Source organism: Chiloscyllium punctatum, chromosome 15 (assembly GCF_047496795.1).
Source record: "Chiloscyllium punctatum isolate Juve2018m chromosome 15, sChiPun1.3, whole genome shotgun sequence".
Classification (NCBI taxonomy): domain Eukaryota; kingdom Metazoa; phylum Chordata; class Chondrichthyes; order Orectolobiformes; family Hemiscylliidae; genus Chiloscyllium; species Chiloscyllium punctatum.
The window spans coordinates 31,849,941-31,865,500 of record NC_092753.1 but is presented as its reverse complement, the minus strand read 5'-3'; the positions used below and the strand labels follow the sequence as shown (position 1 = coordinate 31,865,500).

The window sequence follows — 15,560 nt, the reverse complement described above, 5'->3', positions numbered from 1 at the left end:
CTTGTGCAGTGAAGGTTGATTCCTTCAACAGAGTTAGACTAATTGCCATTTGAGGTGAAGGTCAACTAACACAAAAACTATTACAGTCGCCTAAAGAGTCAAAGAATAATTTTTTTCATTCAAAGTCTTGCGATTTGCCAGGTTATTTTTCTCCTAAGACATTAGATGGTAAATCCACATTCTGATGCATTATGGATTACAATTAAAGGGGACAGTTTAGACAGTCTTTTTCTGCCTTCACTTTCATATTTGTTAGCTTATTCTTAGGTGTTAGCTAAAATATTTCTCTCATTGAAAAGTTTTACACGTGTGTCATTTAAGAACCAGCAAGTGTCAGATGTTACATTGAAGACTGTCGTCAGGTAATATGAAAAATGTCAATAAAGTTGTTTTTCAATTCATTGTATGAGGGCATTTGCTGCCTAGGTTAATATTTATTGCTCATCCCAGAGGGCAGTTAAGAGTCAACCACATTGCCTTGGATCTGGAGTCACATGTCGTCCAGACCAGGTGAAAATGACAGTTTCCTTCCCTAAAAGACATTGATGAAATAGATGGGTTTTTCCGATAAGCAACAATGGTCAACAAATCTTAATCCCAGATTTTTTTATTGAATTGAAATTCCACCATGTGCCATGGCAGGACTTGAACCTGATCCCGAGGATGTTCCCTTGGTCTTTAGATTGACAGTCTAGCGATAAAATCACTAAGCCATCATCTCTCCACAGTAATAAACAAGGTATTTGTTTGATAACAAGCAGGCAAATAATTTTTTTCTTAAACTGATAAGATAAAATAATGACTTTTTTTAAACTACTTCTTTCTCGAATTAATGAATTTCAACCTTTTCTGTTCCTTACTTGATTTCTTTTGATCTACAGTAGAAATACAAATGGTAGCGTCGACTATAAAAAGAAAATTTAAAACCTGACCATCTGCCAACTTGTGTTTTACAAATTCTGATCTTGAAATTCCACTATAAGATAATGAATTCAAATGAATTGTGCATTTATCTGAAATTGCTTTCCTCTGCTGTTTGAACAGAGCTGTTATCCCATTTACTTAAAACCAGTAAATTAGCCAAGAAAGCAATTTCAGAAAAATCTCAGTTCCCTAATTATCACAGATTGTCAGTTTGTCTGACCAGTAATGGATATGTAGCTCTTAATGGGTTGTGTAGAAGGCTGATCCTTTGATTTTTGTATAAAATCAAGCAAACCTTTTGAGGATGGTTCCTGACAAAATCTGGACTTCAGTATTTAACAATTTTTAGAGCAGTTAATTCTAGAAAATTACAGGAGAACCAGTATGGGCTGTGTCAGATATTCAAGAGTTTATCATTTGAATGTTAAACAAAGAGTACGTAATAAATCGCAACAAAGCATAATCCTTCTTCTGTCTGTTCTTTTGCTTTCCAGATTACATTATTTCCTGGAAATTTTCCTTTTGTGTTGAATTTAAAATGAAGAACTAACTGTGCTTTCCTAAACCAGTTTTTTTTTTCTGAATCATGTACTAGACTGTAGGAAATCTGTGACTTATTCATTCAGTCCCTATGCAGCTTCACCAGATTAAGTTTGTCCTCCCAATATTTGCTTTGCTACATGTCTTAGCTTGTGCATAGAAAATAGGAGCAGTAGTAGGCCATTCAACCTTTTGAGTCTGCTCCACCATTTAATGTAATCACAGCTGATCATCCAACTTCACAACTTCTCACCATACCTTTACATCTCTTTAGCCATCTTTTTTTTTCTTGAAAGGATTCAATGTTTTGGCTTCAGCCGCTTTCTGTGGCAGAGAGTTCCTCAGACCCACCACTCTTGGTGAAGAAGTTTCTTCTCATCTCAGTCCAAAATGGCTTTCATGCATCTTTAGACTGTGACCCCTTGTTCTGGTCTCCATCTCTTAGGAACATCCTTCCTGCTTTGCCACACACACACACACACCCTAATGATCCAATCTTCATATGTCAGGCCTGCTATCCCAGGAATCGGTCTGGTAAACCTTCAATGGATTCACTCCAGAGCTAGAACATTCTTCCTCAGATGAGAGGAAAAGTAGAGGGGGAGAACAAAGAATCATCACTAAGGAATATTGAACACCTAATTGTTGGTATGAACTATCCCTTGATTTGAGAGTGATGTCTGCTCTTAGGAGGTGGAATTTCGGCCATGGGTCTTCATGTTCTTATAATTCATTCACCGGACGAGGGTATTGCTGGCGAGGCTAACATTTATTGCTCAATCCTATCTGCCCGGAGGGGCAGTTAAGAGTCAGTATGTAGGCCAGCCCAGGAAAGGATTGCGGTTTCCTTAGTGATTCAGATGGGTTTTTCCAACAATAAGCAATGGTTCACAGTCAACAATAGACTCTTAATTCCAGAGTTTTATTGAATTCACGTTCCACCATCATGGGATTTGAACCCAAGTCCTCAGAACTTACCTCGGTCTCTGGATTAACAGTCCTGTGATAATGCCACTAGGCTATCACCACCCCGCATGTGTCTTGATAGGGTGATTTCTATTTTTACAGATTTATGCATTTGTGGCAGGCCATCCCACAAAATAGTGGGATCTGGAGTGCTGGATTTACTTCCTTTTCTTCCTTTCTCTGCCTCCGCCACCTCATAATGAAGGCATTTGGACTCAAAGCATGATGCAGATGGATGGATAAATGATTTATTAGCAAGCTCCTCTCAGTCATTAATGTTAGTGCTTTTGTGCTTCAAAGAGAACTTCAGTGTGTTTCTGAAGTGTATTGTTTGTCTCCTCCTGGAACGCTAGCCATTTAGCTACTTATCAGCCATTCAGACACATTGTCTGCTCCATTAGTGTTTATTTCAGATGCTTGCTGAATGTTTGTGAAGCTGCTTTTAAGAAAAAAAAATGGCATTTATTCCATGGTCCTCCCAGATACAGCTGAGGCTGATGGAATTTCTCTTGTGCTTGTGTATCATTGACATATAATTGAAACGTCACTGGATTTGAACTGTCTGTTAAAATATTTGTTGACTTACAGAGTTCTTTATTGTCATTTATGTGCCATAACCTATAGAAGGGTGATATGGTGCATCTAATCTGATGTTGAATCTTCTCATCAGAGTAGCCTTTAGAGAGAGATGGCTGCCAGGGTTTGGGAAATGGTCAGCATATTCCAGAGTGTCTGCTTTAATAGATATGGGAGATTGATATTTGGTTGACCACGTGTGGTTTGGTATAAACTTTGCAAGTCACTCTTGATCTGTTCAATTCTGCTTCCAAGAAATTCTGCATATCCTTGAGTGTTGTCAACAATTCTTAACTGTTTGCACATGACAGAACCGTGCAAAAAATACTTGCTTTTCTTTATTGCATTTATTGATTTACAATAATTAAATTAGTTTGTGATGGTTTTGCTTGGTCTTGGCCTATTTATATCATTTAATGGCAGGACAGATTTTTTTGTGACCAATGAGCCAGATCAATGTATGTGATTTCTTAATGGGGGCAACTAGACGTATTAATCAAAGTGTTTGAACCATGTGTATTTAGCTGTGTTTCACTATCATATACATTGGCAATATATACACTTACTTAAAATAAACCTCAGAATGCTGAAAGTGTGTAGTTATTCTTTAAATATATGTTTTGACAGAATCATGAATGATTTCTGTTTCACTCTTTAAGTTTAGTGGGGATAATAAATTAAAATAGAGTATGGTCTGACAGTCTGGTTTGAAGATCATTCACTTTGACAACAACTCATTGAAAACTATGAGCAGAATGAGCACTTCCTGTCCAAAACATTTGTCAGTATTTTTTTGCGGTGGTTGCTTCCTCATCAATGTTTACCATTGAAGTTTATAAAATTGAACATTTGTTCGTTTATTCAGTTTTAATTCTGGCTTACAAATTGATCGGTGATGCAGATTTCTAAAACACCTCTTTCAGTTCTGTCACCATCTTCCATTAAAGCAATAATAATATTCAGCAACGAAACAGGAGACATATTAGTATCCATAACAACTCATTTCTTCAATCGGAACATTGATCTTTCTGCTATATTTGACCACCTGCCTTGGTGTTGCTTAGCACACAACACATTGATAGACTTTCCCAGTAAACTAAACTGTGCACATGATCATAGAAGCAAAATTTATGAACATAATACTGAATACTAATACCACCATGATATACAATCAGAATGCAAGAGGCTTTAATAAAAGATGTTGAACTTATAAGCCAGAATTGTGAAAATTAAGAGCTTAATATAAGTAGAAGATTGGCTGCAACCCATGTTTAACACGTATATTCAAAAACAAAGGAGGATGATATGGTACTTAACAGCTCATTCTCGGCATGAGGGCACTGCTGGCTAGGCCAGTATTTATTGTCCATCCCTAATTGCCCAGCAGGCAGTTAAGAGTCAGCCACATTGCAGTGAGTATGTAGGCCAGACCAGGTAAGGATGGCAGTTTCCTTCTCTAAAGGTTCCGTGAAATTAGTGAACCAGATGGATTTTTATAACAGTAGATTCATGATCATCGTAGATTCTTAATTCCAGATTTTTTCCAAATACGGGAGGCGATGGCCTATTGGTATTATTGCTGGACTGTTAATCCAGAGATTTAGATAATGTTCTGGGGAACTAAGTTTGAATCCTGCCATGGCAAATGATGGAATTTGAAGTCAGTAAAAATCTGGAACTCTGGACCACTAGGCCATTGCCTCCCATATCTGTAAAAAATCAGAAATTGAGTCTAATGATGATCACGAAAGCTTTGTTGATTGTCCAAAAAAATCAATCTAGTTCACTAAAATCCTTTAGGGAAGGAAATTGCCATCCTTTCCTGGTATGGACTACACAATTCTGACAAATTACAAAACAGTATTAGAAGAAGATTTTAGATTTTTAGGAAAGGTGGCATCTGTTCATTATTTGATGTTTATTCTAATCATGTTCAATAGCAATATTTTAATGAAACGATAGTTTATTTTGTGTCTTTAAATCTACAGGTTTTTGGCTGAATACCAAGAGGACTTCTTTTCAGAATCTGCTTATGTAGCTGCATCTGAAGCTTACTATTGTACAAAACGTCCTCAGGCCATCTACTGAAGCATTAGCAGTGCTGTGAACTTGTACTCACTTGTAACACAGTGGTTATTATTCAAAAGGAATGTAAATTAGCATCTTCAGCTGAGAACAAAAGGGCACTTCTGTCCTCCTAAGAAGTGCTGCCTGCTGGAAATCTATTAACATTGTGGAGATGGACCACTTTTGAACTCTGATGTTTCCGCCTTCAACTTTTCATCTTCTCGAAGCTGTGTGCACTCCTGTTCTTCTGTGGTTGTGTCAAGTTGATTATGAAAGCAATGACTGTATGCAGCCATAAATTTCAGGAGACTACAGTGCCTTCTGAAGGACAGACTGCATTTTTTGAACAGGACTTGGTTCTGTATAAATTATTTTTGGATATCCATCTTGAAGTAGTGGGAAGCCATGTTTTAGAGATGTTCTGTGTTGTTCCAAGTTAAGTAAAGGCTTGTATAATTTTCAGTAGTGCTTGCTTACCAATTGGAAAATACATTTTATGTGGTATCATAATACTTTGTTTTATTGATGGTTATATCCCTGTTGAAAACAAAAAGTTCAGTCATACAGTTTTTGAGAGTGTTATTTCATGCAGTGGACCAGCATCTGTAATCATCTTGGGTTAAACTCCAGTGACTGTGTGGTAAAAGTTGGGACCACAATTCCTTTTTTTGAGCAGGAGAACGAGCCGACTCTAAGTTGCTTTTGTGTTACTGCGTAATGATTGAAAATATAAAGCTGTGGCAGAGTGAAAAGTCTTTCTGTTCTCTAGATGAAACATAGTGGTGATACATTCCTCCATCTACTATCCCATTCAAAACTGTGACTCTTCACCATTGTAAACTCATTTCAAACTAGCATTTCACATTCAGCAGGAAATCTGATTGTTTGTTTAATATATTTAATTTCTAAAACATGGTTATTATAGTATCTAGTTGAGAAAATTTATAGTGGTATCAATGATTGATCAGTTTTTAGGACCAAACTTAGCTATTCACGACTGTCTCAATGTATCTAATTTCACATGAAAAATACTGGTTGAGTTTTAGGGCAAAAAATTCATGTTCATTGAGTAAAAGACCTCTTGGTCAGAATTTTGGGCTTACTGAGGTGCAATAAGGAAGAAAAACCACAAATCATCTGAAACAGAAAATGTATTCAAGTTGTAATAATAACTGGGTTTGCTATCCTTAACTGCCGAATATATCCTTAGAAGGCCTATTCTTAGCTTAGTCATAAGGAGACGTTAAATCTGGATAAACAGAATTCACTGGCATATCAATAGAGGTTACTTAGGAAGCCTTGTACCAAGAGAGCATTTTACCAGATCAGATCTCATCCATCTCCATTTGAACTTTATTCCTCTTGCTGCGGTCTCTCACTCTATAATGGAAAATTCAAGACATTTTTACAAAAATAAAACTTAATGTGTTCATTAGCAGCAAAATATTAGGAAAGCAATGCCCATTTATGTGGAAACTTTACTGTAATGCAATGTCCAAGGGAAGAAGTCTCAAGAGAATTTGTTACCAACCTACTCAGAGATATTGGATAGGAAACCAAAACCCTTCCATGTTTCTAAGGAGCAGCTGAAGTTAAGCACTGGTGCAAGGTTTTATGGAGAGAGAGTCCAGAGATTTATCTAAGGCACTGTACTCTTTAGATGTTTAGTGCAATATTGCAATCATTCCAAGGAAGTGGACTAATTGGTGTCAGTTGCCTGCTCCAAACATGTAATCGGCTCTCAGATGCTCTTTTTATGTCTGATGTTCTGTGTCATCTATATTAATTTCCTTTCTCACCTCTCTTCTGTTTGCATCAACCATGGCTTCATACATAATGATATAAGTTGAGCATGCCATTGATAATGACAGTCATAACTAAGTCAAATAGGAAAAGATAACGATTCCAACCTTTTCCCCTACCCTCATTAATTGGTTTTAATTTTGTACATGAGGGTTGACTTTTAAAAAGAATGAGAAAAGTTATGTTTCTGGAAAACCATTACCATTTTCTACTGTGTAATTCAAATGCCCATGTTTTATATCACTTTTGAGCAGTATACAACTATTTCATAACTGCCAATTTCTATATCTTTAGATTTAATACCAATGAGCTCAAGTGAAAGGACCATGCGAGAGTGTTCTGCAGTGGACTTCACCTTGTGGAAGCTGGTCTGAGATTCAGTGGAACAGTCAAAAAATAGGAAAAAGGGAGAAAGGAAGAAATTTAAAATAGTCAACAATTGTGAGAGAGAATGGAATAGGAAAGCTAAAGTTAAAACTAAGATTAATGAATAGCAAATCACCTGGATCTAATGGCCTGCATTTTAGGGTCCTAAAATTAAGTAGCTGAAGATCCTGGAAAGGTCCGATGGATAGGAAAACCACAAAGATAACACTACCTTTTGAAGAAAAGAAGGAGACACTGGCGGAAACTTATAGGCTAGTTATTCTAACATCTCATTGGGCATTAGAACAACATAATAAGATGAGGCAAAGTCAGCATAGTTTTGTGGAAGAAAATGATATTTAACAAATTTATTGGAGTTCTTTGTAAATGTAGTAAATAGGCTGGATAAAGTGGATGCAGTGCATTATGGTGTCCAAACCTGTAGTGTGGGGATGATACATAAGCATGGTTAGAGATTTGGCTGTCAGGGCACAGAGAGCTGTGATATGAGGATCATTTTCAGCTTGGCAAACTCACTATTGTGCTACCAGGATAGGTGCTGTGGGAACAAGTATTTATGATATAGATTAATTATTAAGATGATAGGATGACACTAATTTGGGATTCAGCCACCAGTGCTAGCTGTTATATCATCCTTATAAAAAATATCTGACACAAACAAAATTTTCTATGCCATGGATAAGATCTCCAGGTTATCCCTTCTGGAATTCTATTTACTAACCATTGATAATGACAGTCATAACTAAGTCCACTAGGATAAGTTAAAGTTTCCAATCTGAAACGTCAACTCCCCTCCTCCTCTGATGCTGCTTGACCTGCTGTACTTTTTCCAGCTCCACTCTGACTCAGCACCATGTACAGTTCTCACTATCTCAAAGTTAGAAATCAACAATCAAGTTCTACCGCAAAATTAATCCTGGTAAATTTCTCAATGTATTCCATCCTTTCAGTAATAAAGTTGTCTCTTCATACAAAAATTAAACAATGAGAGTAGTCTGGAGTTTGAAGTTGTGTTCCAGTCCATTTAGTCATCAATTGACCAAACCAATGTAAAAGATCAAAGAAAATCAAGCGTGGGTTATGTTTAGTGCAAAATTAATTTCCTTAAGTTAATAAGTGCTAGTTTAAAGGCTAGCATGCTGAATGTTGATGTCACCTATAAAACTTTGTTACAGATTATATTAAAGTGGTATAACCTTGAGAAACAGGCATAATTTTAGTCAGTGTAGGTTGGAAATGCTTCCAAGTATTCTTCTGCAAATATCTGCCCTCTTCGAGTCTAAACTTGAATCTGTGGCTATAGAGCTATGATTCTTAACAGGAAAGGAAAGTTTTGATTCATGTTCACCTTTGCTATTTTCATGTGATAGGTACATCATGCAGTTATAATTTTCACCCTCTGTTGTGGAATTAAATGACAATCCATATCATCTCACAGCCAGCTTGAAAGCATTGTTTCAACAGGGATGTGGATTCTCAGCTCAACTTGTAAAATGACAGATGTAATTATACTATTCAGAATACACATACAATGTATTAGATTGGCAGAAAATAACTGTGAGCATGTGTAGTGGAAAAGTTTTTAATATTTCATTCATTGTAATCTCAAACATTTTAAGAAAATGTTTGTGCTTTGGGTGTTTTCAGAGTTTTGTGAGGCTTTTAAACCCAGGTGTAGAGCTGGAGGCAGTTCAGCTTAAACCATAGGTTATAACTGTTGAGTCATGACTGCCAGAGAATTGCTTTATATTGGTTGCAGTTTTGTACCAAAGATTACATCAACAAGATCATACAAAGCAAGACTTCTTGGGAACAAAAGGAAAATTGTTTGTAAATGCCTTTTAAAATGAATAATTTTCAATTAATCATATTAAAAGAAATGTATTAAAGGTCTGGGAATCTGTAGTATTGAGGAGAGCAGAACAAAGGTTGCATATTTAATAAACAGTGCTTTGTGAAGTGGTCATAAATAGTACTACAAATCTATTTGTATCTCTTACAATTAAGTTGTGAAATGGTTTACCATAATTTGTTTAAATAATTTTGCTGCAATATCAATGGGTCATCTACCATTCTGAACACCAGAAATCCCACCTCAGACCACAGACTATCTTCAATCAGAAAACAGTTAGCAGAAATCTCACAGAAGACTGATTGCATGATCTTTATCTTCTAGTCTTATTAGTACCTCCTGTTTTAAAAAAAAATTGCGAATAAATGACTTTTATTTTTTCATAGTATTGTTCGGAAAGGAGTCAAGTACTAGCGACAGATTTAGATCTGTTCTGAAAGCTTGCTCAGTTTTTATGTTTTGTATCTTTGCAGCTAGTTTGATAATATATAAAAGTGACTGTAGTTTGTAAATTCTGTTTACATAATTGGTGTGTACTCAAATAAACACAAAAGTATAAATAAACCAAGAAGGAAGGTGGGCTACAGTGAATTCACAAAATTTGCTGTTACCTTGGTTGTTGTATTTAACTCGCTGCATTAACGGCAGCATTGCAAGTTGAAAGATAAATTTGATTCTCAAGACGTTTAAGCCAGTTGGGCTTAAGACTTAAGTCTAATGAGAGCCTGTCACCCAATTGGACTTTGCATGTTTATTATGATCGTATTGTTCTTACCTACCAGTCATGCCTACTTTTTAAAAGCTTTTTTTCAAAATCTGTCCCCATAATCCACTGTCTCAAACTTTGAAATAAAACTGACCAATGAATGGCACTCTACACATGCCAAGTACAAAGATCATCCTTGTCTCAAAGTGACTCATGGCTAATGGAGGAAATAATAAATTGAATTCCCTGGCTCCTTATTGCACTATGCAGGTTTGAGTTTGAGACTAGTATGCACAAGATGACAACAGTCTTAAAAGTTTCATAACATCTACTAGGTCAAATAGTGTTCCATGCTGTACCATATTTTTTGAGTTTAGACGGTTGAGACCCCTTAAGAATCCATGTCCTTCCAATGAAGCGAGTTCATTGTGCGACAAATAACAAATTAAACATTTTGACAATATAATCAAAATAATGAACTGAATTTTCTTTAATGAAAATGTTTACTTGAAAGCCTCAGCTTTGTCTTTCTGTCTGAAATTAGTCACCAATTTGGGCAAAATGTTATATCTATTTCCTGTTAAATTTCAGAAAGCTTGATAATGCTGGTATGTTTCAGGTGACTGGCTGTACTCCTTCGTGCAATGAGGGACGTACTTAGAAGCTCAGGAAAACATATCTTTGAACATATTTTTGTCCCATCCATGGAAGATCGATAGCGGCAGCATTGCAAGTTGAAAGATAAATTTGATTCTCAAGACGTTTAAGCCAGTTGGGCTTAAGACTTAAGTCTAATGAGAGCCTGTCACCCAATTGGACTTTGCATGTTTATTATGATCGTATTGTTCTTACCTACCAGTCATGCCTACTTTTTAAAAGCTTTTTTTCAAAATCTGTCCCCATAATCCACTGTCTCAAACTTTGAAATAAAACTGACCAATGAATGGCACTCTACACATGCCAAGTACAAAGATCATCCTTGTCTCAAAGTGACTCATGGCTAATGGAGGAAATAATAAATTGAATTCCCTGGCTCCTTATTGCACTATGCAGGTTTGAGTTTGAGACTAGTATGCACAAGATGACAACAGTCTTAAAAGTTTCATAACATCTACTAGGTCAAATAGTGTTCCATGCTGTACCATATTTTTTGAGTTTAGACGGTTGAGACCCCTTAAGAATCCATGTCCTTCCAATGAAGCGAGTTCATTGTGCGACAAATAACAAATTAAACATTTTGACAATATAATCAAAATAATGAACTGAATTTTCTTTAATGAAAATGTTTACTTGAAAGCCTCAGCTTTGTCTTTCTGTCTGAAATTAGTCACCAATTTGGGCAAAATGTTATATCTATTTCCTGTTAAATTTCAGAAAGCTTGATAATGCTGGTATGTTTCAGGTGACTGGCTGTACTCCTTCGTGCAATGAGGGACGTACTTAGAAGCTCAGGAAAACATATCTTTGAACATATTTTTGTCCCATCCATGGAAGATCGATAGGAAAAATGCAGAAGGCATGTATGTTTGACAGTACTTTATTCAATTGGAATCGTGAAGCTAAAAAAGTACAACTGTTTGATTCATAAATAATGTCCTATTGCTTTAAGATAAATGATCAAGCATGTATTATCAATTGCCCACCTGTTGCCTGGACACCAACCATTGGCCTGCCCTGCATCACCAATCACATGATATTGGGGAATAACAAAGACCAAGAAAATAAAATACTTAATCTTGGAAAGTATAGAAATTCCTCCTTGTCAATAAAAATGATTAAGCAAGTTCCAGGAAGTTGGAGTGGCTACTTTAAACTCTGAGATGTACAGCACAAAAACAGACCATTCGGTCCAATTTGTTCATGCTGACCAGATAACCTAAACTAATCTAGGCCCATATCCTCTAAACCTCTCTTGTTTATATACCCATCCAAATACCTTTTTAATGCTGTAATTGTACCAGCCTCCACCACTTCCTCTGGCAGCTCATTCCATTCATGCACCACCCTCTCTGAAAAAGTTTCCCCTTAGGACCCTTATAAATCTTTTCCCTCTCACCCTTAACCTATTGTTCTGGACTCCCCACCCTGGGGAAAAGACCTTGTCTATTTACCCCATCCATGCCCCTTGATTTTATAAACCTCTATAAGGTTACCCCTCAGCCTCAAACGCTCCAGGGAAAATAGCCCAGCCTATGCAACCTGACCCTGTAACTCAAACCCTCCAACCCTGGGAACATTCTTGTAAATCTTTTCTGAACCCTTTCAAGTTTCACAACATCCTTCTGATGGGAAGGAGACCAGAATTGCATTCAATATTCCAAAAGTGCTTTAAACAATGTCTTGTACAGCCACAACATGACCTCCCAACTCCTGTATTCAATGCTCTGACCAATAAAGGCAAGCACACCAATGCCTTCTTCACTATCTACCTGCAATTCCACTTTCAAGGAGCTATGAACCTGCACTCCAAGGTCTCTTTGTTCAGAATACTCCTTCCATTAAGTGTATAAGTCCTGCTCTGATTTGCCTTTCCAAAAAGCAACACCTCACATTTATCTAATTTAAACTCTATCTGCCACTCCTCAGCCCATTGGCCCATCTGATCAAGATCCTATTGTAATCCGAGGTAACCCTCTTCGCTATCCACTACACCTGCAATTTTGGTGTCATCTGCAAACTTACTAACTATACCTCCCATGTTCACCTCCAAATCATTTATATAAATGAGGAAAACATTGTTTATACTGATAAATTCTAGCTTTGAGATAGACATTTCTCATTGTAACTCTCCTAGCAGTGACTTTCTTTTGAAAGAGCATTTTCCAAGAAGAAAATTATTTTTCTCAAAAATAAAATGTAATTTTAATATATGAGTAAATTCTGCAGTGATGTAAATCTGTATACAAGTAATTAAAGTCACAGGAACTGTACTAATGTTTTAGAATTCCCACAAATAAGCACATTGCAATACTTTAGATATCATAAATTGAATATTGAAAATAAATATTGATGACAGGAGTTTTATGCATATGTGGAATTAACAAAATATTTTTGCTTTGGTTAAAAGAATATAAATATGCAAGGGTAGAAGTGTCTTGGATATTTCATACAATTAGAGATATGATTATCTCTAAAGCTCAAACATGAAGTACAGCACAACTTTATGAGCAGTTAAGTTAAAACCATTTATTTTGTCATATTTCACCATTGTTTGCATTGAACACAAATCGTTAATACTATATTGGAAATTACATTTCACACTATGCATTGTTTGTAAGCACAAGAAATTCTGGAAATGGCCAGAAGGTCATAAGGATCTGAACAATGTTAGCTATGGCACAAAATTTGTGAGAACTTGGTGAGAAGTCCAGTGAGGGCTTTCTTAATGTCGGAAGCAACGAGCTGCATTTTCCAACTACGTTTCAGACATAAAGTTGAGATTCAGGGTGTAGGTTTGCTCGCTGAGCTGTAGATTTGATATACAGTCATTTCATTACGTGGCTAGGTAACATCATCAGTGGCGACCTCCAAGTGAAGCGAAGCTGTTGTCTCCTGCTTTCTATTTATATCGTTCTCCTGGATAGGATTCCTGGGGTTTGTGGTGATGTCATTTCCTGTTCGTTTTTGAGGGGTTGATAGATGGTATCTAGATCTATGTGTTTGTTTATGGCATTGTGGTTGGAGTGCCAGACTTCTAGGAATTCTCTGGCATGTCTTCGCTTAGCCTGTCCCAGGACAGATGTGTTGTCCCAGTCGGAATGGTAGTTTTTTTCATCCGTGTGTAGGGCTATAAACCAACAGCACACCCATGGGATCTCCGCTATCAGGATTCATAGCAGAAGCAGTAATGCAAAGACTAGAACAAACAGCCCTACCAACCATCAAACCAAAACTCTGGGTCCGCTGCGTAGATGACACCTTTGTCATCACAAAACGAAACAAGATAGAAGAGACATTTAACATCATCAGCAACACCCTCACAGGCATGAAGTTCACCAAGGAGGAAGAAACTGACAACAAACTCGCATTCCTGGATGTCACAGTCGAAAGAAAGGACAACGGAGAACTACAAACCTGCGTATACAGAAAACCAACAAGCACTGACCAAATACTTAACTACACCCAACACACACAAATAAAGCTGTATCAGAACACTATTCCAATGAGCCACCACACACTGCAGCACAGACGAACTTCGGAAAACAGAGGAGAACCACCTATACAACGTATTCAAGAAGAATGGATACTCAAAAAATACAGTCTGCAGATTCCTCAAGAACAAACACAGCCAGAAACCCTAACCACCTTACCATACATCAAAGAAGTTTCAGAAATGACAGCCAGACTACTAAGACCCCTCGGAATCCTAGTAGCACACAAACCCACCAACACTCTCAAACAAAAACTAACAAACTTAAAAGACCCAGTACAACCCATGGACAAAACCAACGTCATCTACAAAATTCCATGCAAGGACTGCCACAAACACTACGTAGGACAAACAGGAAGAAAGTTAGCCTCCAGGATACACGAACACCAGCTAGCCACAAAAAGACATGACCTTCTCTCCCTCGTAGCCCTACACACGGATGAAAAGAACTACCATTTCGACTGGGACAACACATCTATCCTGGGACAGGCTAAGCAAAAACATGCCAGAGAATTCCTAGAGGCCTGGCACTCCAACCACAACACCATAAACAAACACATAGATAAACACAAACACAAACAAACCATAAACAAACACATGCCATCTATCAACCCCTCAAAAAACGAACAGGAAATGACATCACCACAAACCCCAGGAACCCCATCCAGGAGAAAGATATAAATAGAAAGCAGGAGACAACAGCTTCGCTTCACTTGGAGGTCGCCACTGATGATGTTACCTAGCCAGGTAATGAAACGTCTGGATATCAAACCTACAGCTCAGTGAGCAAGCTACACCCAAAACCTCAACCTGAGCTACAAACCTTCACAAACCTTGCAAAAAAGTTGAGATTCTTTACTAGGCTGTGGTTTATTGGGCCACCATTTTGGCTTGCTCCAGGTCATGTTGACAAGGGGGTTACACTTGTGCCTGGTTTAAAAAAAACAGTAGAAGATGTACAGATAGAATTCTACCAGACAGCCCACACAGAGATATCAGAAATCATAACCAGCTAGTCAACTAAATAGCTAACATAATAAACAGCAATACCTTGAATCTGAAAATATGGTTCAACTTCAGGTTCAACTGAGATATCAAACCACTTGGCAAGTTAACTACAAGAGGGCACACTGTTAACTGAGAACGCTCTGTTTTTCAAGACCTTTGCTCCAGCTAAATCAACAATTAAACTAAGCAACGAAAGAGAGATCGACATGAATTATTCTTTGAAAGCATACTTTGTTTTTCTTCATCCCTATCCAATTTTAATCTGTGAGCTAGTGTGGGTGAATCAAGAGAGTGAGATGTGTTTTCTTTAATATCCGGAGCAGGTGTGGGATGAACAGCTACACTTCTTTTTCTTAAAATTAGCAAAGCCTGCCATTAGAAATTATTTAAATTGAGACAAATCAACCTAAAAATAACAAAATACACAAACCTCACACAAATAGTTTAATTGTGGAAACTTAAAAAAAAACATAAATTCAGTCCATGTTGATTTTCTTTATAAATTTTCGAAAATTCTAACTCATTGAAATAAGAGATATTGGGTGGAATCTTTTAGGTCCTGAGTGACATGCTAGGGTGAG

At 37.1% G+C, this 15,560-nt stretch overlaps 1 protein-coding gene across 9 annotated transcripts in view; it reads left to right on the top strand.

Moving 5' to 3' along the window:
• Window positions 1-9,686, top strand: part of LOC140486166 (MSL complex subunit 3-like) — a 50,374-nt gene extending 40,688 nt beyond the window's left edge. For all 9 annotated transcript variants that reach the window (XM_072584880.1, XM_072584879.1, XM_072584877.1 and 6 more), the window contains one exon: window positions 4,995-9,686. In XM_072584880.1, the coding sequence (XP_072440981.1) occupies window positions 4,995-5,094 (100 nt within the window). In that variant the 3' untranslated portion in view covers window positions 5,095-9,686. The remainder of the gene's footprint in view (window positions 1-4,994) is intronic.
• The last annotated feature ends 5,874 nt before the right edge of the window (window positions 9,687-15,560 follow it).